This window comes from Mustela putorius, unplaced genomic scaffold (genome assembly GCF_011764305.1).
Source record: "Mustela putorius furo isolate JIRA1106 unplaced genomic scaffold, ASM1176430v1.1 tig00537301_pilon_pilon_pilon, whole genome shotgun sequence".
In the NCBI taxonomy this organism is placed as follows: Eukaryota; Metazoa; Chordata; class Mammalia; order Carnivora; family Mustelidae; genus Mustela; species Mustela putorius.
The window spans coordinates 1527016-1551849 of record NW_025422439.1 but is presented as its reverse complement, the minus strand read 5'-3'; the positions used below and the strand labels follow the sequence as shown (position 1 = coordinate 1551849).

At 41.7% G+C, this 24834-nt stretch overlaps 1 protein-coding gene across 1 annotated transcript in view; it reads right to left on the bottom strand.

The window, feature by feature from the left end:
• PAPPA (pappalysin 1) overlaps window positions 1–24834 on the bottom strand; it is a 234524-nt gene that overhangs the window by 124455 nt on the left and 85235 nt on the right. Inside the window, exon 8 of the mRNA XM_004774071.2 lies at window positions 1280–1408. Coding sequence (XP_004774128.2) covers window positions 1280–1408 — 129 coding nt within the window. The remainder of the gene's footprint in view (window positions 1–1279; window positions 1409–24834) is intronic.

The following is a 24834-nucleotide window of genomic DNA, read 5'->3' as shown; positions in this document are numbered from 1 at the left end:
AAATCAATGTTACCAAATGAAATTGCTCTTCCCATCCAGCACCAGAAAGAGTCATCGACCACTTCTCTTTCATGTACGTACCACTTGTAGGATTCACGGTCTACACATCAGCAGTTCCATCCAACTGTGAAACGGATTCTCTTTACAGCACCCCTCCCCCTCCTGAAACAGTCCCTGCAATGCCACGTGGCCCAGATATTATACGACACCCAACAGCGCCATTTAATGAAGGGATTTCGCCAATAGCTGGTTTGCCCTCTCCACGTGTGATGTTCGTCATTAAATCGGCCCATAGTTTTAAAAGTCTCTTAGCAATAGTGTAACTTGCAACCACGTGGGCAATAAGGAACGCAATTTTAGCAAAAAGAAACTTAACTGCAAACAGTTTCTGGTCTTGTTTTCACCTCCAGGGACAAAACTATTCTGTTTTGTGCCAGACAACATTTTTGTGCTAATTTGGGAGGAAAGAACCCAAAGGTTTACTTTAAAAAAAAAAAATTTTTTTTTTTAAAAACAATGCAAGACTCTGGATGGCTTCTTGCCCCCATTTCATAGTTGCGCAATATCTTGCCCTGTGGACAAGGGGATAAATGGACTGATGTCCTAGTAACATCCACGGTGCAAACACACAGCTTCCTATTCTCCACTCACACTTTCCCTCTTCGGCTGCTCGTGTGGAGTCTTTCACTTTCTGGTTCATTTGCCTCCCTGTACTTATTTATGTTCACAGTCAGTATTCACTCTGGGGTACTGTTTGCTATTTATGGCTTCAACATTACCGTGAGTTAGAGTATTTTGTTATCTTTATGAGCTTTTAACCCATGTTGTAAATTGTTCATATAAGACGATACAACAGAAATAACAAAGAAATACGCAGTTTTAACAACTCGAAATGGTTAACCAGCAAAGAACGTAGAAGTGTTTTGACCCAGATGCCCTGGGTCCCATTAACGGATCGTCGGCTGGAGTGGAAAAGCCAAACAGAATCCTTGCAGTACCCACAAAACGATGAAGAGAAAGAGCCTACCCGTCGTAAGTGCACAATGGTCGTTCTGTCAGAATCACGTATTGTATTACATACTTGAGAAATATACATGTTTGAAAAAGAACCACTGCGTTTCCTCTGAGGCCAGCAACTACCTGCAGACAAATCGACAGATTGCTAGCGATTGCTGGTAGCTCACAGCTCCCACACTGAAGACCTCCTGTAAGCTCTCCTGGCCATCTCTTGACCTCACAAGCATCACTCCCTCCCCCTTCCTTAATCACACCTACTTACTTCTGGATAATGCCATCGCCACAGTATCCACTTCCATGGATGTAGATGGCAGCTGGCGATGGCTCACTCTCTTCACTTCCGGAAATAGTGATGACCCAGTACTGGTACACACTGCCAAGACTGAGATCCCTGGAAAACAAAGAAGGGTATTCACAAAGACGATTAGCTATACGGACACAATGCCCGGGGGTAGACAAAACTGATCCCCTGAAGTACATTCTATCAGTCTTGCTTGCGTTTGAAATCACATGCACATTAAGTTATCCAATAATATGAATTGTCTCCTGTGGTTAAGGCACTCTCCTATGCATGACGGACCACACCAAAATGTACAGCAATAATGACTAGCATCAAATGACAGACAGCCGTGAATATTACCAGGTACTTTTATCTTTAATTTAACCTTTATAATAACCCTGGTGGATAAGAACCAGATGGTATGCAGCCCATAATGAAGGTGTTTGGGAGAATGTCAACCAGGAAAACAAAATGCGATAAGCAGACAGAGCTGGGAAAGTACCATGCCAGATTCTGTGGGCATCAGTCTGATCTTTTCCCTGCTTTGCACGCAATGAACAGAAACCCCATGCTTCCTTATGCTGCACATCCAGAACTGTCCCCCACCCCTGCTCTTCTCTGTCTCTCACTCTTGACTAAAATAGTAACAATTGCAGCAGCTATTAACTGAATGTCAGGCTTGGGGTGACACACGTCCCATGTATTTTCTCATTCGAGAATCAAAGCAACCCTACATGTGCCCTAATGTTTTCCTGTTTATTTTACAGATGATAAATCTGAGACATAGAAAGGTTAATCAACTTACAATCATACACTACTGAATAAGAGCCCGCACTCTGCCTCCCTAATCCCTAGTTTAGGCCTGTTTTAATAATCTCATCCCTTGCAAAGAGGGATTCTGAAATTACAATTCCAGGCGCTGGTGGCTGCCAGACCCTCAGTTTGCCGAGTCTGCATCTCCCCTCTGCTCACAAGACCCCCCAGTGCAATGCCTGCTCCCACTTCCTCATGCTCCGCCTTCCTCCTGTTTTCCTCCCTCCCCTTCCTCAGCGCCTCTCAGCTCCCTGCTTGAAACCCTCCTGCCATCAACCCTGGCTGCTGTCAATCATCCTCCAAGGTAGAGATATATTTATGTCAGTTCCACATCACGAAATCACAATGCCCGTTTCCTTTTTGACCGTTTTCAAAGGGTGATGTTATTCCCCTTTTTATCTCCCTCTGCATTAATGATTTACTTTTTAATAATAAAAAAGTACCATGGGGGGCAAAAAAACCCCACAAAATGATAATGAAGAGAATTCCTACTCGATTCCAGAGTTGGGGGGAGGGTGGGATTTCATACACAAAAGGATGATGTCAAAAAATCTCAAGTTCTCCTACCCATCTGTGGTTTCAGCTGCTGTTAGGGCTGGGGCTGTTTGGATAAGGCCAAGAAGGTAACAGGTGCAGAGGCAATGGGCAGCCAATGTCTCCTGACTCTCAACACAGCGATGAGTACGAGTTTATGAACGCTGAAGGACACCAGGGAGGAATATAACCTGCCGGAGAATGCCGGACCTGTTACCCCCAAGAGAGTTTGTTTTGGCAGTGCTGGAGCAGAAAGCAATTTTGGGGGGTAGACCAGAAGTCCCTGTGGATTCCGTCAGTCTTCTGTCAATGACAGTTCAGTATGTAAAATGCACACAAATCTCGAGATATTATATGTATGAATGTATGAATAACTGTGGGCTTGTAAACTTCTGGGGTGTTAATTTGTGGATACAGGCTTGCTTTCTTCTGTTTAAAACGTTTATTAGATATTTTAATCCACCTCTCAACTAGCACACGGATACTTTTTCTGGTGGTTCTTCTAAAACTGAAATACCCTGACAGTGGGAAGAGTGGTTTTCCCGGCGGATACACAGAGGCCCAAGATAAAGACGATGTGGATTCTACTGTCTATTCATTTTCCTCTAAAATATGGAGGCATGTTTTGTATTAAACAAATATGGCCGTGTTATGAAATAAAATAAGACGTTTTCTTCAGGCTATGTCGCAGGCCACCGGGGGCATATGGCCCCCGTCTGAAGCAGATGGAGCACTTCTGTGGGTCGCAGGAGGGTGTGAAAAGTACTTCTCTACATTGTGTTTTTCATTTGTACTGCGTGTCACAGATGATTTATGGCTGATCCTATTTAGGTGCTCTGCTAAGATCTGTGAATGTTTCCCTCCTCCCCGCATCCGCCCTCCCTCCTTCCTTGATCCTCCTCCTGTGTCTCGATAAACACAAGTCTGAGGCAAGCCAACATGTGTTTCTACCTGGCTTCTTCGCTGCCAAGCTGAGAAGTCACAGGCAGGTGTTTCACAGCCCTGAGCCCATTTCAAATTCGTCATCAACCTGACCTCACAGCAGTTTCCTCCAGGCTGAATGTGAGAACACAGAGAAAGCCCATACGTGCCCAGCCTAGGATGGTCAATAAATATTAACCCATTACAACGAATGCTTCAATGAATATTCTCATTCACTGGACTTAAGCTACGCTCTCTTTAGTAGAAGGGATGGAGTGACAGATAGCTACATGTAACCTCGGTGAGCCAAGCCCACACCACCTATGGTGTGCGCCACAGCTGAGTGGAAAGTCTCCATCCTGCCACGTCATTTGTCTAGAAGACCCTCTGTGCCTGCAGCTTGCTCTCGCTCCACGCTCCACGTGGCTATTCCAATTTCTGAAAATTCTGGATCCCAGAAGGTTTGACTTACCCTGGGGCAAAATCTGTCTCCCCATAACTTCCACCCACACCTCTTTCTCACCCACTAGCATCACACAGAACACTCTGATTGGTAGGAAGACCCTGATAAGCTTCCTTCTTCCAACTGTGTGCACATGGCTTATGCATCCTTAACTCACGGAAGCCTGGCAGCAGCTCTCTGAAGTAGGGGTTTTTACCCCAAATTTTCAGATAGGACAATAGAAGCCCAAGTCACTCCCTTGGTAAAAAGGCAGAGAACGGGGCACAGTACGACTGCTATTAAAAATATTATGTTTTTCCATTGAAGAAACCTTGTGCTAAAACTACATTTTCTTCAAGTTGAAGTTAAAATTAATGCCAAATGAGGATCTCTTTGCTCAGTCATCTCAGGAGAATACAATTCTTTCAGAAGGACACACTAGGGGCCTCCGAAGGCTTTGCTGGAGGTTAGGACCTGTTTTGTGGATGGTCTAGAAGTGGGACATTGATGTCAAATTGTGCCTTTTAGCTGCTCCTAAAACCATCTGGACAGTCTTACGCTGTCACTTGAATTCCTGCCTCTCCTGCACCTCCTGCCTCCATGCAGACCCTAAACCGCGTCACTTTTCCCTACCCCCAAATCTCCCATGTCATTTCCTCTACACCCCTGCTGCTGCCAATATCTCGGCCTTGACGTCTGAACCTGCCCCTGGTATCTCCCCTTTCCAGGCTTGCCAACGCCATCAGAATATTCTGAGGTCCAAACCCACTCCCCAGCTCAAAATCTTCTCATCTAGAGCAGTGATGGGGGGCACACTACCAAGCCCATACTCCCTATTTATTCTTTTTGGGGGGGAACTAAAATGTTACCACTTCATCTGAAACATGATAAATTGTACCACTTCCGGTTACCTTTAAAGAATTTTGAGCATTATTCATTATTATTTTTTTTAAGCAAACCTCCATTGGGACTTATTGGTCAACTCCTCAAACTACCTCTCAGATTAATTTCATACGTCCAGCTAATAAACTTAAATTGCAGTATTGAAATGGGGTGAGATTGCTTGGCTACTTTTGAGTGGTTGTTTTATGTATCTTTTGCATGACTTAAAAAAACAATTGTTAACAACTATTCTTCCACAAATGTCTCAAGTGATGTATCAGCCTTAGTTCTCCATTTCTGACAATTACAAACATATAACATTTTTAGGTGCTATGATTTTTCAGTACTTATCCCCAGAAATGTCACCTTAATGGTAACAGATGCGATCTAGAGCCCAAACGTTTATATTATTTATTTATTTTTTAAAGGTTTTATGTTTAAGTGATGTCTACGTCCAATGTGGGGCTCAAACCTACATCAAGATCAAGAGTCACACACTGAACCAACTGAGCCAGCCAGTGGTGCCTAGAGCCCAATCTTTCAGTAAAATTTACTTACAGATTATAAAATCGTTATCTTAAAAAATATTATTTTGCACATAAATATCCATAAGGAGGATAAGGACCACCTGACCTTGCTTTTGGCAAAAATGCATATTTCTTAAAGAGTTGGTGTGTAGTTGGTATTGTAATTGGTCCATTAAAGCCCCTCCGAAATCTACGGGCAAGTCACTTCACTTCTCTGGGTCTGTTTTTCTACCTTCTAGTTATGATATATGATTCCTGTCCCATATAAGAAAAGAGGGATGGAGAACCTCACTGCAATATGGAAATATCTCATTTTGTAACTTCTAGGAAACACTCTCCAAAGCCTCTTCATCACTCATTATTGATCCCCTACTGTTTCCATATCATACCATTCACTGATCACACACTATCTCCCCACATAGTCTGTGTAACTGTGTCATGCTGTTTTGAAGCTCCTTCTTCTGCAATAATGAGAGCAACTGTCATTTCCATTTGTTACCTACTTGTCATATGCCAGGCACTAAGCTCAGTACTACCTGTGAATCATCTCATTTAATCGAAACAACATTTTCTGGAATAATGATGATGATCGCCCCTTTCAAATGAAGAAAGTCCTATTTGGGAAGGTTACTCTATGGCCTACAGTGACACTGCTTTGGGGAGAGGGACCTGAGCCAGGTCTATCAAACTCCATTGCAAGACAGCACTTCTAGAGTTTATGAATGAGAAAATACTACAGAACAGAAGTTAAAAGACCTAGTTTTGAACCAAGTCGAGTCCACATACAAAGACCATTTGGAAAGCTCTAAAAGTTAGGAGAAAGATAAACACTGCTTTAAACACTACCACTACCACAAGCCACTTCCTTTCTCTGTCAATCCACTTCTTCTGTGAAATGGAAGTCTGGGAAGATGACCAGCTCTGCAGTGCACAGTTCTAATTTCATGAGAAATGCAGTGCAGCATCATTTCTACCAGCTAGAAGCTGCCTCAGCAGTTAGACTTGTGCACTGAGAATGGGTGTAGTTCAGGATTTACCACCCAGACTGTCTGAGCTGGAAGACATGGTGGGGGGACCACCTAGGATGCCTCTGGCTCAGGAAGAGCCCAAATCTTCCAGTTCTGCCTTAGGCTGTGAATCAGAGGGTAATACCCAGGCACTTTGTATGCCAACTTCCAGCCAAGAATGGGACGAGATGGAAAACAGTCATTTTCTGGACCTGAGATGATGTGCCAAATGACTTTACACATACCATTATTATTGTCTTAATTAGCAAATATATCAGTTATATAGTCAAGCAGAGCAAACACTATAAAAAATGTCCTTGGAAGGCTCACTATCCAGATTTGTCAAATTATAACACTGCCTTATTTTCTTCATCTTGTTTCTGTTGTAAAAAGAAACAAAATACACCGTTCTATATAATTGTTTTCAATCCACCTGTGTGTTCTTCCCTTTTTATCATGAATGTTTTTGTACTTTTTATACATAGGCACCATTTTACTTATTTTAAATTTCATAAATGTTTTAATACCATATTTATCAGTATGCAGCTGGCATATCTTTTGCCCAGCATTACTTTTGAGATCCCACATATTGATACATACAAATCTAGCTCATTATTTTCACTGATGTCTTTATTGTATGGATATACCATATTTTATTTGACCATTCTTTTCTAGATGGATACCTAGGTTGTCCCTATTATTACTATTAATTTTTAAATTAGTTTCAGAGGTAGAATATAGTGGTTCATCAGTTGCATATAACACCCAGTGCTCATTCCATCAAGTGCCCTCCTTAATGCCCATCACCCGATTATCTCTTCCCCCTACCTACCAACCCCTCCCCGCAACCTTTGTTTTCTAGAGTTCAGAGTCTCTTATGGTTTGTCTCCCTCTCAATTTTCATCTTATTTTATTTTCCTTCCCTTCCTCTATGTTCATGTGTTTTGTTTCTTAAATTCCACATATGAGTAAAGTCATATGGTATTTGTCTTTCCCTGACTGACTTCTTTTGCCTAGCGTAATACCCTCTTGTTCCAACCACGTCATTGCAAATGGCAAGATTTCATTCTTTGTGATGGCTGAGTAATATTCCCCAAACCACAAGATACCTAGGAATAAACCTAACCAAAGAGGTCAAGTATCTACATTTTGAAAACTATAGAACAATTATGAATGAAATTGAGGAAGACACAAAGAAATGGAGAAACATTCCATGCTCATGGATTGAAAGAACAAATTCTGTTAAAATGTCTATGCTACCCAAAGCAATCTACACATTCATTGCAATCCTTACCAAAATGCCATTAGCATTTTTCATACAGTTGGAACAAACAATCCTAAATTTTATTTATTTGACACAGAAAGAGAGAGATCACAAGTAGGCACAGAGGCAGGCAGAGAGAGAGAGGGAAGCAGGCTCCCCGCTGGGCAGAGAGCCCGACGTGGGGCTCGATCCCAGGACCCTGAGATCACGACCTGAACCAAAGGCAGAGGCTTAACCCACTGAGCCACGCAGGTGCCCCCAATCCTAAAATTTGTATGGAACCAGAAAAGACCCCAAATAGCCAAAGAAATGTTGAAAAAGAAAGCCAAAGCTGGGGGCATCTGAATTCTAGACTTAAAGCTGTAATCATGAATATAGTATGGTACTGGCACAAAAAACAGAGATCAATGGAACAGAACAGAGAACCGAGAATTGGACCCTCAACTCTATGGTCAAGTAGTCTTCAACAAAGCAGGAAGAACATCCAGTGGAAAAAAGACAGTCTCTTCAATAAACGGTGTTGAGAAAATTGGACAGCCACATGCAGAGTAATGAATCTGGACCATTTCCTTATACCACACGCAAAAAATAAACTCAAAACGGGTGAAAGACATAAATATGAGACAGGAATCCATCAAAATCCTACAGGAGAACACAGGCAGCAACGTCTTTGACTTTGACCACAGGAAGTTCTTGCTTCTGCACAACAAGGGATATAGTGAACAAAACAAACAGGCAACCCTACGGAATGGGAGAAGATATCTCCAAATGGCATATCAGATAAAGGGCCAGAATCCAAGATCTATAAAGAATACTCCAAAAATAAACAATTAATACTCCAAATACAATTAATACTCCTTAATACTCCAAAAATAAACAATCCAGTAAAAAAACGGGCAGAAGACATGAACAGACATTTCTCCAAAGAAGACATACAAATATTATTATTATTAAGCTTGTTTATTTCCAATAATGTTACTTTTAAACATTGTGTTCATTTTCCTTTGTGTAGAGAGCAAGAATTTTCGAAAGAAATCTATCTAAAGTGGTGTCGTTCGGTTGAAGGCAACTGCATCTGCGACTTTATAGTTATTGCCAAATTATTCTCCCAAAAGGTTGTAGCAATTAACACACTGTCAACAGACTTCCCAATGCTCCAGGTCCTGGTCAGCACTTGAGTCTGCCTAATATTAATTTTTTTGCCAATCCAGTGGATATTAAATGACATTTAATTACTGCGACCTTTTCCCTTTCCCTGATTACTAACAGGCCTGAGTATCATTTCATGTGTTTGTTGACCATGTAGATTCCTAGCTTACCTGCTTGTTCATCACTTTTGCCTTTATAAAATTGGGTTCTTTTTCTTTTAACTGCTAGATATAATGGATACTAATCCTCTGTAATTAAAGTTATTGAAAATATCATTTCCAAGTCTAGGACTCCTCTTTTGTTCATTCTGTTTATGCTGCTTTGTTGAATAGAAATTTTAAATCATGTCATTCACGATTTGCACTTTTCATGTGTTCTTGAATAAATGTTCCTTTTCTCCAAAGTCATAAAATAATCACCTCTATTTCATTTGGATAGTTTTATGGGTTTTATTTTCACATATATGGCTTTGATCATAAACAATACAGTTTAAAAAGTGATGTGTGGTAATGATTGTTTTCCCTTCAAATACGGATGGGCCATTTGTCCAGCATTTTTTTATATAATAGCTAATCCTTTCATTACTAAACTGTAATACCACCTTTCCCATACAGCATTCTGTACTTAGGTAAGTTTGCTTTTGGGTTATCTTGTTTAATTGGTCTACTTTTTTTTTCTAATCATCTTATCAACAGCACTTTGTCTTAATTTCCATACTTTTATAAAAGTCTTGATTTATGCTACAACTCCATTCTATACTTTGGTTTACTCCTTCAAAAGAAGCCGATGCTCTTCCCACGTGAATTTAAAGTTTCATTTTTTAAATGCCTGTTGGGATTTCGTTTCTAATTTCATTGAATTTATAGATGTATTTGAGGAGGAAAGACATCTTTATTTTATTGCGTCCTCCCTTTTTTATATAGAGTTTATCTTTTCATTTATTTAGGTCTCCTTTTATGGTTTCCGTAAAGTTTTAAATCCTTCCTCATAAAAATGGGGACGATATTTTATTAGGAATATATTCCTAACTTTAAGCATTTATAGATGTCAGAGCTATAATAAATGGTAGCTTTACTCTGTCTATCTACTCATACACATACATACACACCTGTACACGCATTTCTATAATTGTACTGTCCTATTTGGGGGCTGATAAAAATAATTAAGTTTTGTAAATAGGTGTTCTATTTAGATGTCCTCATGATTATTTTGTTAATGCTGATACTTTGCTGATCCTTATTAATTTCTCCATGTATTCTCTTATAGGTAAGGATAGTAATAGTCTGTTTCTTCATTTACGGTGCTCAGAATTTTTATTTATATTTCTTGTCCACCCGTGCCAGGTAGGACCAATGGTGTTACTAGGCATTCTTGGTTTGACCCTGGGATCAAAAGGAATATCTCTCACATTTTATCATTAAGCATGGTACCTAACCGTATTTCAGTACAGACCCTTGAACAGGTTAAGGATGCTCCTTTATGTTCCTAGATAATTTTGTTTTGTTTGCTTTGTTTTGTTTTGATCATAAGGGAGACTGATTTTTAACAAGAGACTTAAATTTGGCATCTTACTAAGACAACCTTGTTTAAAAAATCATTTAATATGCTAGTATTGTGAATTAATGGAATCCAGAAACCCTCTAACATTAGAATCTCTTCTCATTCTGGGATAATCTAGACTACGTACAATGTTTGTGTCTGCATTAGTGTGGGGGTTTTAATACACTCCTGAATTCTGTCTGCTAATATCTCACACAAGACTTTGCTTCTTGGTTATATATTTAATTTACCAAAAAGTTTTCTCTTATTAACTTATTTATGTATGTATGTGTTGCAGCATAGAAATAATGTTCTTAAAAAAAGAAATAATGTTCTATGTGATACTGATTCTTTTAATATTTGATGTCTTCTGGCCTATGATATGGAAAATTTTTAAAAAATATATTCTACATATCTCAGAAATAAATATGTATATAATTTAATTCACTGGCAAAGTTCTATATACTTTTATCAGATGAAACATACTTTTGTATTATTCAAAATCTTCCAGATCATTATTTTAGTTTGCTCAATCTATTAATTATTGAGAAAGGTGTGTTAAAATATCCTAATATCATTATGGATTTATCACTACTTTAGGTAAGAAGCATAGCAGATTTATACATTTTTCAGGTCATGTTATTTGGAATATTTAAACTCAAAATTATTATATAATTTCCTTTCATCATTTAAATGGTGACCTCTTTATCTTAGTAATATTTTTGCTTCGATATTTCCTTTGTCTGATGAATATTAATTTATTTTTCTGAGTATTTGCCTGGAAAATATTTTCCACTCCATTACCTTTTACCTTTCAGTGAACTTATCTTTAGTTAATTCCAACCTGAAAACCTTCATCGGTACTTTAATCTGATTAGTGGAATGACTATTGTATTAGATTTATTTCTCACATCTTCTTTGTGCTTTCCAATTATCATTCCTTTTCTTTTTTTGCATATTTATTTTCTCCCTTTCTTGCCTTCTTCTGGATTCGTTGGATTTCTTGATTTCTGCTCTTTCCTTCCCATTCTCAGTCCTTCTAATCTTTGGAGACCAATATTTCCTAATTTTATTTGTTTTTTTCATTTACCCTAAAGTACTAATTAACATTCATACTTGTTACCAAGATCTAACTTTAATAAGAATCTTGGTATTCACTGCTGACCCTTCTCTAGATGTCTCGTTTACTTTTTTTGTGTTTTCAATTTTGAAATGTGACCTCATGCCTTTTAGGTTTTAATCAGGGGGAATGCCATGCCCCCTGGGTCAAATCTATATCCTCCTCCAGAGTGATTTCATATTCACTTCTAGCTACCTCTGGAATGTCACTAATTTAGAACTTTCTCTCTTCTCTCTCTCTTTTCCTTGCTCTCTCTGTCTCTTTTTCTTCTCAGTAGTTGCCCAACTCAGGCATTTCCAGACCATACTGCACAGTATAAACTCAAACCTCAATCTTCATGAGGTTTAGAACATACACATGTATATTTCTCCTCTAGTAAACCTTTTCACTAAACATGTAGACTAAACATGCAGGCTTTGATATAATTGTCTGATTTTGAAAGCCGTAGTTACCATTCCTCACCTTGAAAACTCACAGGGCCAAATCTCAATCCACTTGGTTGCCAAAGCTGATGGTTCTCCCTTATCCCAACTACAACAGTAAAACATCAGCTTCAGAATTACCTGTCTAGTTCTGTTTCATTTTATGTCTTGTCTTTGGCCACATATTTTTCTGCTTTTCTGATCTCAGTCACCCATTTTAAAGGATGACTGTAATATCAGTTATGTTTTCATCTAGAATATCTGGATAGATGTTCTGTACTGGATATATCTTTAGATTAGCCATCTCGCCAAATTTCTGCATGCGATTTCTAATATAAACTTGAAAAGTAGAAACTATTCACATTGTTCAGTTGAGGTCCAGCATAATGCAGTGATCTGTCCAAGGTCACAGATTATAAAGCAGAATTTAAACCATGCTGTTTGACTCTGGAACATTTGACCTTTCCATGACACTGAGCTGACTCCTTGGATATGCACACATTAGTACACAAGACATTAATATCCAATTAATACCCAATCCAAAAGCAGAAGGCTAAGACTACATGAAGGTAAGTCAAGCTCCTCCTCATACTCCTAAAGTCTTTCACGAAGCTGCAACTCAGACTAAATTATATTTTATTTCTTCTGTGGAGCTGTAGAGGAAAGTCACTTCAGTTCTAACATATTTTTAGGGTGAGAGCTGACCTTTCTTCTTAATTGAGAAATGACAGCATATTATCATAATTGCTTTATTTTTTCCTAACCATAAAGATCACTCATGTTTATTTTAACAAGTTAGAGCTCTATAAAAAAAGAAGTGAAAATCAAGTCAAATCATATCAAATTCTATTACCTTGAGGCAGCTACAAAGAACTTGCTGGTTGGCAACCCTCCCTGTATCTTTGTATGTATAAACGGTAATGCATACTATGTTCCATGAATATAAGACCACAAATCTGTGTATATCACTCCATCTTTACTGTCCATGAAAAAGGGATATAGGAGAAACACATTCAGCTAGCTAGTTTTATGCTAATTATATTTTTCAAATTCTGGCTAAATGTGTTTATATCATTTCATTCATTCATCCATTGATTTGTGCAGACAGCACTGAGCCCTCCCAGGTTCTAGCAGGTCTGGGACACAAAGACCAACAAACTATGGTCCTGCTTTGTGGATGCAAATAAGACTATGGTCCTGCCTTGTGGATGCAAATAAGCCACTGGGGGAAAAGAGAGACATCCAAATAGATGTCTTCAACACAGCCTAGAAAGGGTAGGGGCTATGGGAGCATCGAGGAGTGATATTGACCCAGGCTGAGAAGGAGAGCATCTGAGAAGACTTCCCAAAGAAGGCTTTCTGGCTTGACTGGAGAAGTGAAGGACAAACCAATTCAGGAACAGGAGGAGAACACCGGCTTTCTAGACAAATGATGTAATCATATTTGTTCTGTGGAAGACCGTTTTGGTAGCCGTATAGATAATTGGTTTAAGGGGAAAGGCAGAAATGGAGTACATGGTGGTAGGGAGAGCAAATGCCGCTCCTGAGGTGCATGAGGCAGGAACAAGATGAGTCCCTGCCAAGTTCTGGCCCATGTGAGACACCATATTGTTTTCTTTAAAGAGAACCAAACCTACAACAAAACATCCTTCCTCACTAAATGCCTCTGGAGCCGAGTGCTAGAGTTCATTCCTTAACAGTCATACATAACAATATATTCCTTAATCCCAGTGTTGTCTGGGTATCCCTCTGAATTCTTTTTTTTTTTTTTTAAATCACCTTAAATTCTTTTTTTTTTTTAAAGATTTTATTTATTTATGAAAGAGAGCGAGAGAGCGAGCGAGCACGAGCAGGGCAAGTGCAGAGGGGGAAGCAGGCCCCCTCTTGAGCAAAAAGCCCCATTCAGGGCTCAATCCCAGGACCCTGATACCATAACCCGAGCCCCCCCACCCCGGGCACTCCTCACCTTGAATTCTTAAGAGAACACTTAACTTTTTTTCTAGGCTGAGAGGCACTTTGGTTTTACTTTTTATGGGCAAAAGTGGTTGTTAAGGTTTTGGGATGGACAGCATCCCATGCCCTTGGGAACAAAACAGCCTGCAAGACAGAGTCTGGGAGCACTGTGGAGGCCACCTGGACTACATGTCAGAGGAAATGACTGCAGTTCTTCCCCTGAGTTTGGTAGTGATTTTGGATGAATCCATTCTCCTCTTTGGACCAAACTATTTTTCTTCTATTCAGAAAGAAAAAAAAGGGAGGGAGGCAGGCAGGGAAGGAAGGAAGGAAAAAAGGGAAGAAAGAAAAGGAAAGAAAGAGAAGGAGGAAAGGATAGAAAAAAGGAAGGAAGGGATGAAGGAAGAAGAAAAGATAGAGAATGAGAAAAAGAGAAAGAAAAAGGAAGAAAAAAAAAAGCATGTATGGAGTTTCTGGTAGGAGTCATTCCCAAAGAGGAAGACAACATCATTGGTCTCAAAGAGTTCAAAGGGCAAAAGGAAGGATAAATCAAGTACTGAATGGTGCTTGTACCTGAGGTAGGGTTCTCAGAGCCCCAACACAGAGCAGGGACCAAGTAGTGTCTGGAAGGATGCCAAAGGCTTGGGGGAGACTTGGGACTTTGGTCTTGCTATTGGGGGACAACATCCATCATTTACTAGCTCCAACCCACAGCCTTGACGAAACAAATGGGAGTATGTTGGCAGGGCTCTGAAGTCCACTGGGCATTCGGATCCCTCCCAGTGGGGCCGGACTCTGCCCCTCACACCCAGGTAACACAAAATTCATTCTCTCCCTGCTTGCAACGCTGCCTCCACTCTGTCCACAGCTCAGGAAGGAGCAAATGCATACACGCAACCGATTAATTCCAGCAGCCTTTGATATAATTGTCTAAAGAGCTGCCCTGGTACCAATTTAAAACACAGTAGCAAATTTAATAAAACTAACAGTTTTCAGCCAAGGCCTTTGTTATTTTGTTTTAATCATCTTTTACCACCAATTGAAATGATTTTCTACTTTCTTGGTGCAATGAAATAAAATACAAGGGAAAGAATAGAGGGACAATGTGGAAATTATAAAAGATCCAGAGCCTCAAATCCTGGGCTAAGGTAACAGAGGTGCTGAGATTTAACGGGCTGTTTGTGTCAGGCATAGACTGGAAGGGAAGACATTTGCCAGTTTGGGGAAAATGCCACACCTGGATAACATTAAAGAGAGGGGAGAGGAAAGATCTACAAGGGACTCTTGTTTTTCCTGAATGCAACCAAAGGCGATGTGTGACAGCTTCCCCAAACACCCCTGCTGGTGACGGACAGGTCTCTTGATTACAGAGCTGGGGGTCTGTGACAAGCTGATGGGGCGCCAAGGCCTCTGGGAGCTGAAACACCAGCTATGGCTGGAGGTAAACAAGGCATGCGGCATGGTGTGAAAATCGAGGCCAAGCAGGGGCCAGTGAGTCGAGAGAGTAGGGACCCAGTGACAGCTGGTGATTGAGGGGCACTAACAGAACACAGTTGTTGAGGACCAGGGGCCAGTGGGGAAAGCAATCTCCTTTCTCCTCCCTGTGGCCTCTCTGGGTGGCCAGCAATTTTATTACTGACAGAGGGCAAGCCCAACAGCATTTTTGAATTTGGCACCACATCTAAAACCATTTGGGGGCTGGGCTTTCTCTTTTTTCTCTCCGCCCCCCCCCCCGCCCGCCCCATGAATGCTTTGGGTTCGGTGAAAGCCGGCGTGCAGTTAGCAAACTACATTTCCCCTCAAATTTTGAAACCCATGTGCACTTGGGGAAAATGTAATCCTTATGTTTCTGATTCATTTACACTTAACTCATCAAAACGCTATTTTGTAAGAGCTATTTGATGTCCACGAAGCCTCCTAAGCCCTTTTGTAAGCCTGGCTTCTTAGAAGCAGGAAGTCACGTTTCTGACGAGAGGGAGAACTTGAACCTAAAAGGTTGAGTTTGTTTTGAAATGAGGGCTCTCGGACGGTCACATGGACCCTGAGCTTGGCCAAATGTGTTCTCTCATTTCCTATATCACCCCCCGCACCAGCACCAGCTGCCATGACGTTACTGATGTCAGCTTTCTACGATTTCACTCCGAGCTTCATCGGAGACTTCTCCGTGATCACAGAGAGCCGGACTCAAAGTGGAGTCCCCAGGTTTGGTTGGCCAAACTCCAGCACTCTGCTACGTGCGGGAAGGAGCTCCTGGACTGGGAATCAGAGCCCGAGTTTCAATTCCCTGAATTGCCGTCAAATGACAGTGTCCTCTAAGAAACTGTTCTCTCCTCTCTGGGCTCGATTCTCTCTCTGGTAGAATGTCAGTGTTTCGATGCTCCTTCCAGGTCTGAGAGATTCTGAGTCCACCTCCTAGATGGCAGTGGGGCTGAGCACTTCAGAATGTTCTCGGCTTCAGATTTTCGGAGACTGGGTTTGTATACAAGGAGCTTAGCTCAAGAACGAAACACAAAAATGCAGGAACAGAGCTGGATGGCTTCGGGTATCACTTATTCCAAGTTTCTAATCGTGGGATGGCCATTAGAGCCCAGAGAAGGGGAATGAGTTGCCCCAAGTCATACAGATAATTAATGGCAGAGTTCAGCTTTCCTGGTATTTTGGACTAACATCCTTGGATGGAAGTTTCCAAACTTTTCAGTTCACAGTATATTGAAGCCGGGTCCAAACAAAAACAAAAACAAAAACACCCAAAAACCCAAAAAACCAGCAACAACAACAACAAATCCACTACCCACTCCGACAACAAGAATGCAAAAGCCAGCTGTAGCATGGGGGGTGGGGTGGGGACTGGCACTGCTTTGCGTGAGGCACAGTGAGGTGGCGTCTGGCTTGTATTAAAGCCCATGAGTGAATGATTAATCTCGGGTAGAAAACAAAGCCCATGCCTTGTAATGTTATAGGTATTAGTGCTACAGAAGATTAACCCCACGACCCCCCCAGGGGACCTTTTCAGAACACCGGACTACACTTTGAGAATCAGTGGATGATGAAAACAGGTGGACTCACAGGTCCTATCTGGCCCCGGCACCACACACACACACACACACACCTCTCTCTCTCAAGCATTCACACATGTGCACTCACACATGCATGTTCACACACAAGCTCACCTCAGTTGCTCCTGCCTCTCTCCACAGGGAAGAGATTTTACGGTTCAGAGTGAACTCTAGCTCTTTTCCTGTCACTGATTCAACGCTGGCAACGGGAAGGTCCTTTGAAATGCGTCTCCTCTCATCCCAACTCAACAATGCCTCTCCGCTGCTTTCCGGGTTTCTGAGGTGTGAGCACCAGCGTTATCTGCTGTGACCCGCCCTCCCCCCTCCTCCCGCTGCCAGTCACCAGGTACATCCTTGCCCTTGCAGTACACAGCGCGTCCGGTTCTCTCCGCGCCCAGCTTGCCGGTCTACTGTTCCAGTTCCGACAAGTGTCTTACTTCTCTGACCATTTCCAACCTGTGCCTCTAGCCCTACATTTCCCGTGAGAGCCACACAACCCCAAAGACCTGTCCTATAACCAAATCTGGTCAGGATCCTCTTGCCCCTCCCCAGCACCCTCAGGATGAAGCCCAGACCCCTTTGGCAGGGCACTCTAGAGCCATCATTACTGGCTTCTCCCCATCTCCCTTTCTCAAATTCCATTCCCCTGCCCCCAACCTGCCAGGAGCCAGCAGTTTGAACTCCTACCCCTTGCTAAACACCCCGGCCTTGGCTCAGGTGCTACCCTTCTCCCAGAGGTGCTCACTGAGCCCTTTAAGACAGTCAGGAGCTCCTACCCATCTCCTTCTTTCACCACAACCACCTTTCTCACTAGTTTGTGACCACTTGTTGATGTGTTCACGTCTTATACTAATTCGATGAAGTTTCTAGAGGGCTAGGACTCCTTCATTGACTGGCTTATTAATCTCCGCTGCCTAGCCCATGGCCTGTGATAAAGACAGTGCCCAATCAACACCTGCTGGATGAATGGAAGGCTGGCGTACATCATCTGGGCCAAGACCTTCACTTTAAGGATAGGGGACCTGAGGACCCAAGAGAAAAAAGGACGCTGCTAGAAGATTCTCTTTTGTCCTTCTGATTCTCTGGTAACTAATCCACCTCAGAAGTTAAAAGACAGGCCTCCGTTAGACCGTCCATCATCTGTATTATCACCAACTTCTGATTTATCGATCTGTCACAGAGTTGACTCACACGTACATGCATCGAATTTACCTACATTTATTGACCATCTACTCGATGCCTTGGCCTCATACACAGAAGCTGAGGATCATGTAACAAGTACGACCTAGTCCCCACCTCTGGGGTCTCACAGTCAAGTCAAAATGCCACCAAACAGGAAAAACACATGGATACATTCTGAAATTGTCGCAGAGGGAGCTTGGCAGGCTCTGAGACACAGGATGTCTGTGAGGAGTTCTGAGAGGCCCCGTGTGTCTAGAAGGCTTTCTCTAGAGATGCCCAGTCTGTGAGCTCACAGTGCAGACCCATTCGCTCATGTGACATGTGACCTGCTCCCTTCACCCTCATTGAATTAGATGCATTCAAGGCAGATGAGCTCAAGAAGGGTCTGAACAGAATGCCGGAGCCAAAAATGTACTGTGGAGTCATCTACCTGTGCCTTCATTTCACAGAAGGGCAGCTTGGGTCCACAGAGGGGGAGTCGCAGGCCAGGGTCTCAGCAAAAATTTTAAGAGATCAGTGCTGGAATCCAGGTCTGATTCCATGGCCAGCACTTCAGGGAGATGTTTTTTCCCCTTCTTCTTCTTCTTCTTCTTTTTCTTTTTTTTCTTTAGCTGAGTTACAGAGATTATAGTGCAATTTGTCTTTCGTTTCCTCTAATCCAACATCGACCCTTAGCAACTCTGGTTAGAGTTTCATGGGAAACTGTTTCATGTGTGTGTCTGTGCACGCCTGTGCTTTTGCCTTTCACACATACTCTCCAGACCGGCCCTGGCCAAGAACAAGCCTAATGAAAACCAAACAATAGGAAGAATCAGGAACATTTAAAGCTTTACGGTTCCCTGGGTTGCATCGTGTTCTGGCATGCCCATTATCTCATTGGTTTTCTCAGGATACCCCTTGCGAGACTGCACGGACAGGAAATGTCACCCTTTTTTTTTTTTTTTCCAGGGGAAGAAGCGGAGGCTCAAACCACTGGAAGGACCCAGTCAGGGTTACACAGCAAAGCAGCTGTGTTCTGGCCTGGGAATCAGGTCTCTTAATTTTGAATTCAGCCTCTCTAAAGTAATGTCTGAGGTTCCCCTTAGAACAGACACAACAGAAACCCACTAAGACCTGCCCTAAGGGTTCTCATCATCTCTGAGCACAGACTGGATGGATTTTGTCCACTTTTCTTGCCAATGTCCAGTGCGCGATAAATTCCTCCATTCCTTCCACATCTGTAATTACTCTGATGGCTCTTATTTTCCTTCTCCTTCCTATTCATTTATTTGTTTTCTGAAAAATCAGGAATTAGAGCAGTACAACTAAGTCCACTCCAACCTACCAACCCTCAGGGCGAACAGCGAAAGAACAAAGGAGTAGGTGCTATCAAGACACCCACTGCAAAATCCCCTTACACTAACTCGTTGTTTTCCAAAGGGACTCATACCTTACCCCGCCCTCTAATAACATACTAAATGAAAATCTGTTCTTTGATTTCCAGAAATAATATTTCCCTCGTTCCGAATACTCAAACCTGAAACTTGAAAGTCATTGGACAGCTCCTTCTTGAAACCTTGCATCTGATACATCATCAAATTTTGTTGATTCTACCTTTAAAACAAAACCTCCAATCCATCCACTTCACTATGCAAATAAACATAATCTCTGATTTAGACCTTAGCAATAACTTCTAGATGGACTTTCTCATTCTCCCTCAGTCCTTTCTTCACACAGCACCCAGAGCAATTTTATTTAAAAAAACACAGGTCTGATTGGCTTGTTCCTTTATTTCCCAACAAATAAACCTAAACTCTGTAGCGTTGACCACACCTTCTTCATAATCTGGCCTCTGATTACCTCTCCCGTCTTGACTTCTATATACCCCCCCTTAATTTAAGGAGGGATTATACCATATTATAACCTCACAATAATAATCTTTAACTTATAATTCTCTTTTAATTTGAGCTATTATTCAGTCCAGACCTCCTATCCAGCTGTAAGATTCAGAATCCCGGCACCAGCATGGAGACTCGAATGCAATAGGGCACTTTTCTCGAAGGAGCGAATGAATAAATTTATCATTGGAGACCTGTGTCTATCATTTAACCTCTGTGGGTCTTTTTTAACATCTGTTGAAGAGACACTGTAACAACTCACTTTAAAGTCCAGTGGTGCATCAGACTGAACCATAGAAATCCATATAAGTCATTTCAGTGCTGTTAGCACCAAACAGGAACCCTTCACACTTTCAAAATCATGAAGGTATGGAGACAGCACCTCCATGGACACTACTGCTGACCGTGGAGATCTGTTGATTTTACTAAACCTTTTGCTTACTCTAATATTCCCGGAACCCATATTTCATTCTGAGAGGTACTTGGCCTAAGACTGACAAGAGGGAGTCATAGGAAGATGATGCCCAGCTTCTAGAAATAGAGTAAAATTGTGCTGACCAAACAGCCTGCTAGTCTGGGCAAGGAACAGAGGTATTTGCTCTGGGTTTGGAGAGATAGCTCTTACTCCTGTTGCTGTTCATCAAAACTGGTGGGCAGGACATCAGAATGCAGATGAGACCATTTGGGTTGGCATGGGAGAAGGACCTACTCAGGAAGAGGTCTGACCTGAAGCGTGCATTTCAGCAGAACATGACTGGAAACCACACTGGTCTGACACTCTCCACACTCAACAAGTCTCCCCCTCCTCATCTATTTAAATGTTCAAAACACAAAGGACTGTGTTTGTTCTCTTTTGTGTACTTATTCTAATGCACCTTAGAAACAAGAAAAGCTAATTGAAATATCGACTTTCTCCATCCATCAAGATGCCACCTTATGCTCTGCCTGTCACAGCAATAACTGTGCTCAGTAATTTGCAAGGAACAGCCTTTGGGGGTCAGGCAAGGAGATGTAAAACTTGACTCTACCATCTATTAATGGTGAGATCTTACTTAAATAAATGGCTTTACCTCTTGGAGTCTCAGCTTCCCCATCTAAAAATAAGGCCTATTGATACCTATACCTCATTGGTAGGTTTATAATACTAAGCATATCTGAAGTATTCACTACATGTTAGTTAGTAGCAGGGATGTTAGTGCTACTAGTACTAGGTGCTATCTGCATATGCGACGGTGGTTAACACAGGGACTAAATTTCGGCCCCACAGAGGGGAGAAACTGGTTTGGTGTTCCTTATTTCCTTATCCATTGTATTTTCAGAAAGCGACATGGTTCCCAGGCAGGGAACATACTAAGTCAGCATTTGAAAAATATATCAAGGTATACATGATTACACAAAGAGTAACTTCTTCATAAATGCTGGTTCTCTCTTGACTACCTATTTTACCCTAGATCCCAATACCATTGTGGGTAAGCAGGAGGGCTGACATCAAATTCCCAGTTTAACAGATGGGAAAACAGACAATTAAAGGCATTCATAGACAAGTCACAGAAGAGAAGTGTAGATATCCAATAAATTTGAAAAGATGCTCACTCAAGACGTTCAGTCACCAGACCATGGATCAGAATCCATGTTTTCAATCATGAAATGGACAAGACAAAGCACTTCTGTTTTGTCAGGTCATGGGGGACATTGAGGAATGGTAGGTGCTGCTGCACACTGCTGGCGGGCTGTGAGTTAGTTCACCCTCTCAGAATACCAGAGGTTGTACCCCTTAAAATGACAAAGGCCCAGTATTACAGCCCAGTAATACCATTTCTCCGTATCAACTCTAGAGAAATGTTCACATGTGCCCACAAAGAGGTTCCTCTAAGAATACTGACTACAGCACTGGCTTATAATAGAATGAGATATGAAATAATGCAAATGCCCAGCATTAGGGGTACAGCTAAACAACCTGTAGCACATTCCCACTATGGAGTACTCTACGGTATTTAAAAGGGATGAAACAGATTTAAGAACCAAAGTGGATAATAGCCCAGATTACTATGTTCCTCCCTCAAAACTCCGTTTGGTCTCTGACCGAACATGTACTGCTCCCATAAAGTGTAGTATGTTGGTCTGTTCATTCATTCATTCATTCATTCCTTTATCAATGTATGCTGAGAATCTACCTAGTTTCAATCACCTGTACTAGGGCAAACCTCTTCAAAGATCAACGCTTAATCACATTTAAGGTCTCAGCTTAGACACTGCTTCTCCTAAGAAGCTTCATTAACCACCTCAAGCTGGGAGAGGTACCTCTCCTATGTCTTCCCACAACCCCCTGTGCTCCTTGCCCTAGAACTTTCCACGCTGCAGAATAGTTACCTGATTCTTTGCCTGTTCATTCCCTTTAGACTCGGTGCTCCTAAAGCCAGGAATCAGGACTCTGTTCCTAATTCCAGCATAGTCTATGGCACACAACAGACACTTGTAAATACTTGTTAAACCAAACAACAAGCATTACTGAATACAATTATATTTGATTTGCACTCTTTGGTGGATGAATGAATTAACAAATGGACACATATAAGAACAAAGAATGGGTGCCTGGGTGACATACAGAAAGCCAGGAAAAGAAGCAGGACTAAGAAAAACAATGAAGTGGTGACTCAGCTTGAGAGCCATAGAAACAGCATGAGAGAGCCACATGTGCTTTCAGCTGACCCTGATTTAGTCTGAACTTTCCCAGTCCTCTGAGGCTTAATATGGGATCCCATGTCAATGTTATGGCTAAGATCTGGAAGCATGAGACCCATATTCCAAGAGGTTCCACTTTGTGTTACTGCTGACTCGTTCTTTACTCATTCATCCAATAATGGAACCCTGATTCTGTCGTATATGAGTGTGTTAAAGTTTGTACTTAAGAATCTGAACCAAGTGAGAGAAAAGGAACAAATACAGAAGCACAGTCAATTATAAAACAAGCCAAACAATGATCAAGGACCAAGGATCCTTTATAAGACCCCCATGTTCCAAACAGGCTCGAATCTCAGTGATGGCAGCTCAGTTAGTCTTTATTATGAAGCACTAAGAGACACTTCTGGTCTCTGTTCAAATATCACCTCATCAGAGGCCCTCCCTTACCACTTCTCTGAAGTCACTAAATCCTACCCAACTTGGTTACGATGAAATCATTTCTGGTTTGTGTCTCCTAGCTACGTTACAGGAATCAAGGAGAACAAGGACCTTTCCTGCTCTGTTCACTACTGCATCTCTAATGCCTAGGAAGTAGTTGGGCTCCTGATGGGAATGAACAAACATTTGCTGAGTAAATGGATTGCTCAATGAAGCTTCTGAGCTGATTGGTGGGGTTCTCAGCACGTAGAGCCCAGAGTCCGATCTGAGATCTGATTTGTAAAATCTGGACTCATATTCCTAAGAAATTCCACTCAGGTCTTATAAATGAATCCTTTCCTTTTGCTTATTCATTTCCCCTAAGAGTTATATTAAGAATGCCAAGAAGCTGAGGCAAAACAGACAGAGACTATGGTTGCAGGTTACCAAGTCTGAGCATGACAGAAAAATCAGTAGAATAATTAATTGAGATACACATACAACCAATTGGGAGAAGTGACTTCTAAGAATATTCCTAGTTCTGCATCAAAAATTCTGAGAGAGAGGCACAGACACATATCTGTTCAACCAGAGAATGAAGGACTAAGAGCACTAGCTTTGGAGTTGATGGATTTACACACAACCCCAGGCAGGCAGGTTGACAGCTGTTGAAAGTCTGAGAGCCAGATCCTCATCTATAATCTGGGAAGAAGACCACCTACTTTGTGGAGCTGCTATGCAGATCAAATCAAATGAGATTACTTGAGTAACACCCTTAGTAAGTTCTTGACATATAGTAGGTGCTGAGTAAGTCCTAGCTTCTCCATTTCTCTTCAACCACTAAACTCCTTCCCCTTCTTCATTTAACAGCCACTCAAAAATACTCACTGTCTACTTGGTGCCTATAATTGTTCTAGGCACTTGGAAAGCACTAGCGGACCCAACAGGAAAAAAAAAAAATCCACTCACTCTTTATTCCTTAATTGTACCTTGGTTCTTCCAAGTTTGAGTTAGAAGCCACTTTTTGTCTCTGTCTCTGCCTTCAGGGCACTACTGTCCTGTGGTGACACTGCTTCCCTATCTCTTCTCCCCCAGTGTGAGCACCCAGAGCTCAGCCTCCATGCCTGTCCTGGCACCACAATATCATCATTTCCTAACACAGTGTATGCTATCTGATAGACACGGCTAAATACCTGCTGAATGAATTAAGGATGGAGAGATGGAGAGATGCACAACGGAAGACAGTGAACTGCTATTTGTTGTTTCTGGTTTGCTTTATACCTCACTTTCTAAGAACAAACAAACAAACAAACAAAAAAGTCTTAGTTTTACCCATAGTTTTTCCTTCTCTGAGTAATTTAAAGATTCCATATAGACCCAAGTTGCACAGTGGCCAGTACATAAGCACTTGGCAGTCAAGTTGAGAAACAGAAGCTTCTCTGCTCTTTTTTCCCAGCCAGAGGCATAAGGAACTGGCTATGTAACTTGCATTGCTGCACTCCCAGAGTGGGTCACAGTAGCTGATGGAGTGGCTCGTGAGTCATACCCTCTCTTCCACTTGCTGTATCTCAGACTTGAGCCAGCTTGCATGAGTGTCAGAGCTCCAGAATTCTGCCTTTGCATTATTAAAGTAGAAGGCAGTATGGTGCTATGGTTGAGAGGGTATTATTTGGAATTAGATATGAGTTTTAAACCTGCCTCTGTCATTACCAGCTGTATTAGGTCGAGTAAATCACTTTTCTGAGCTTCA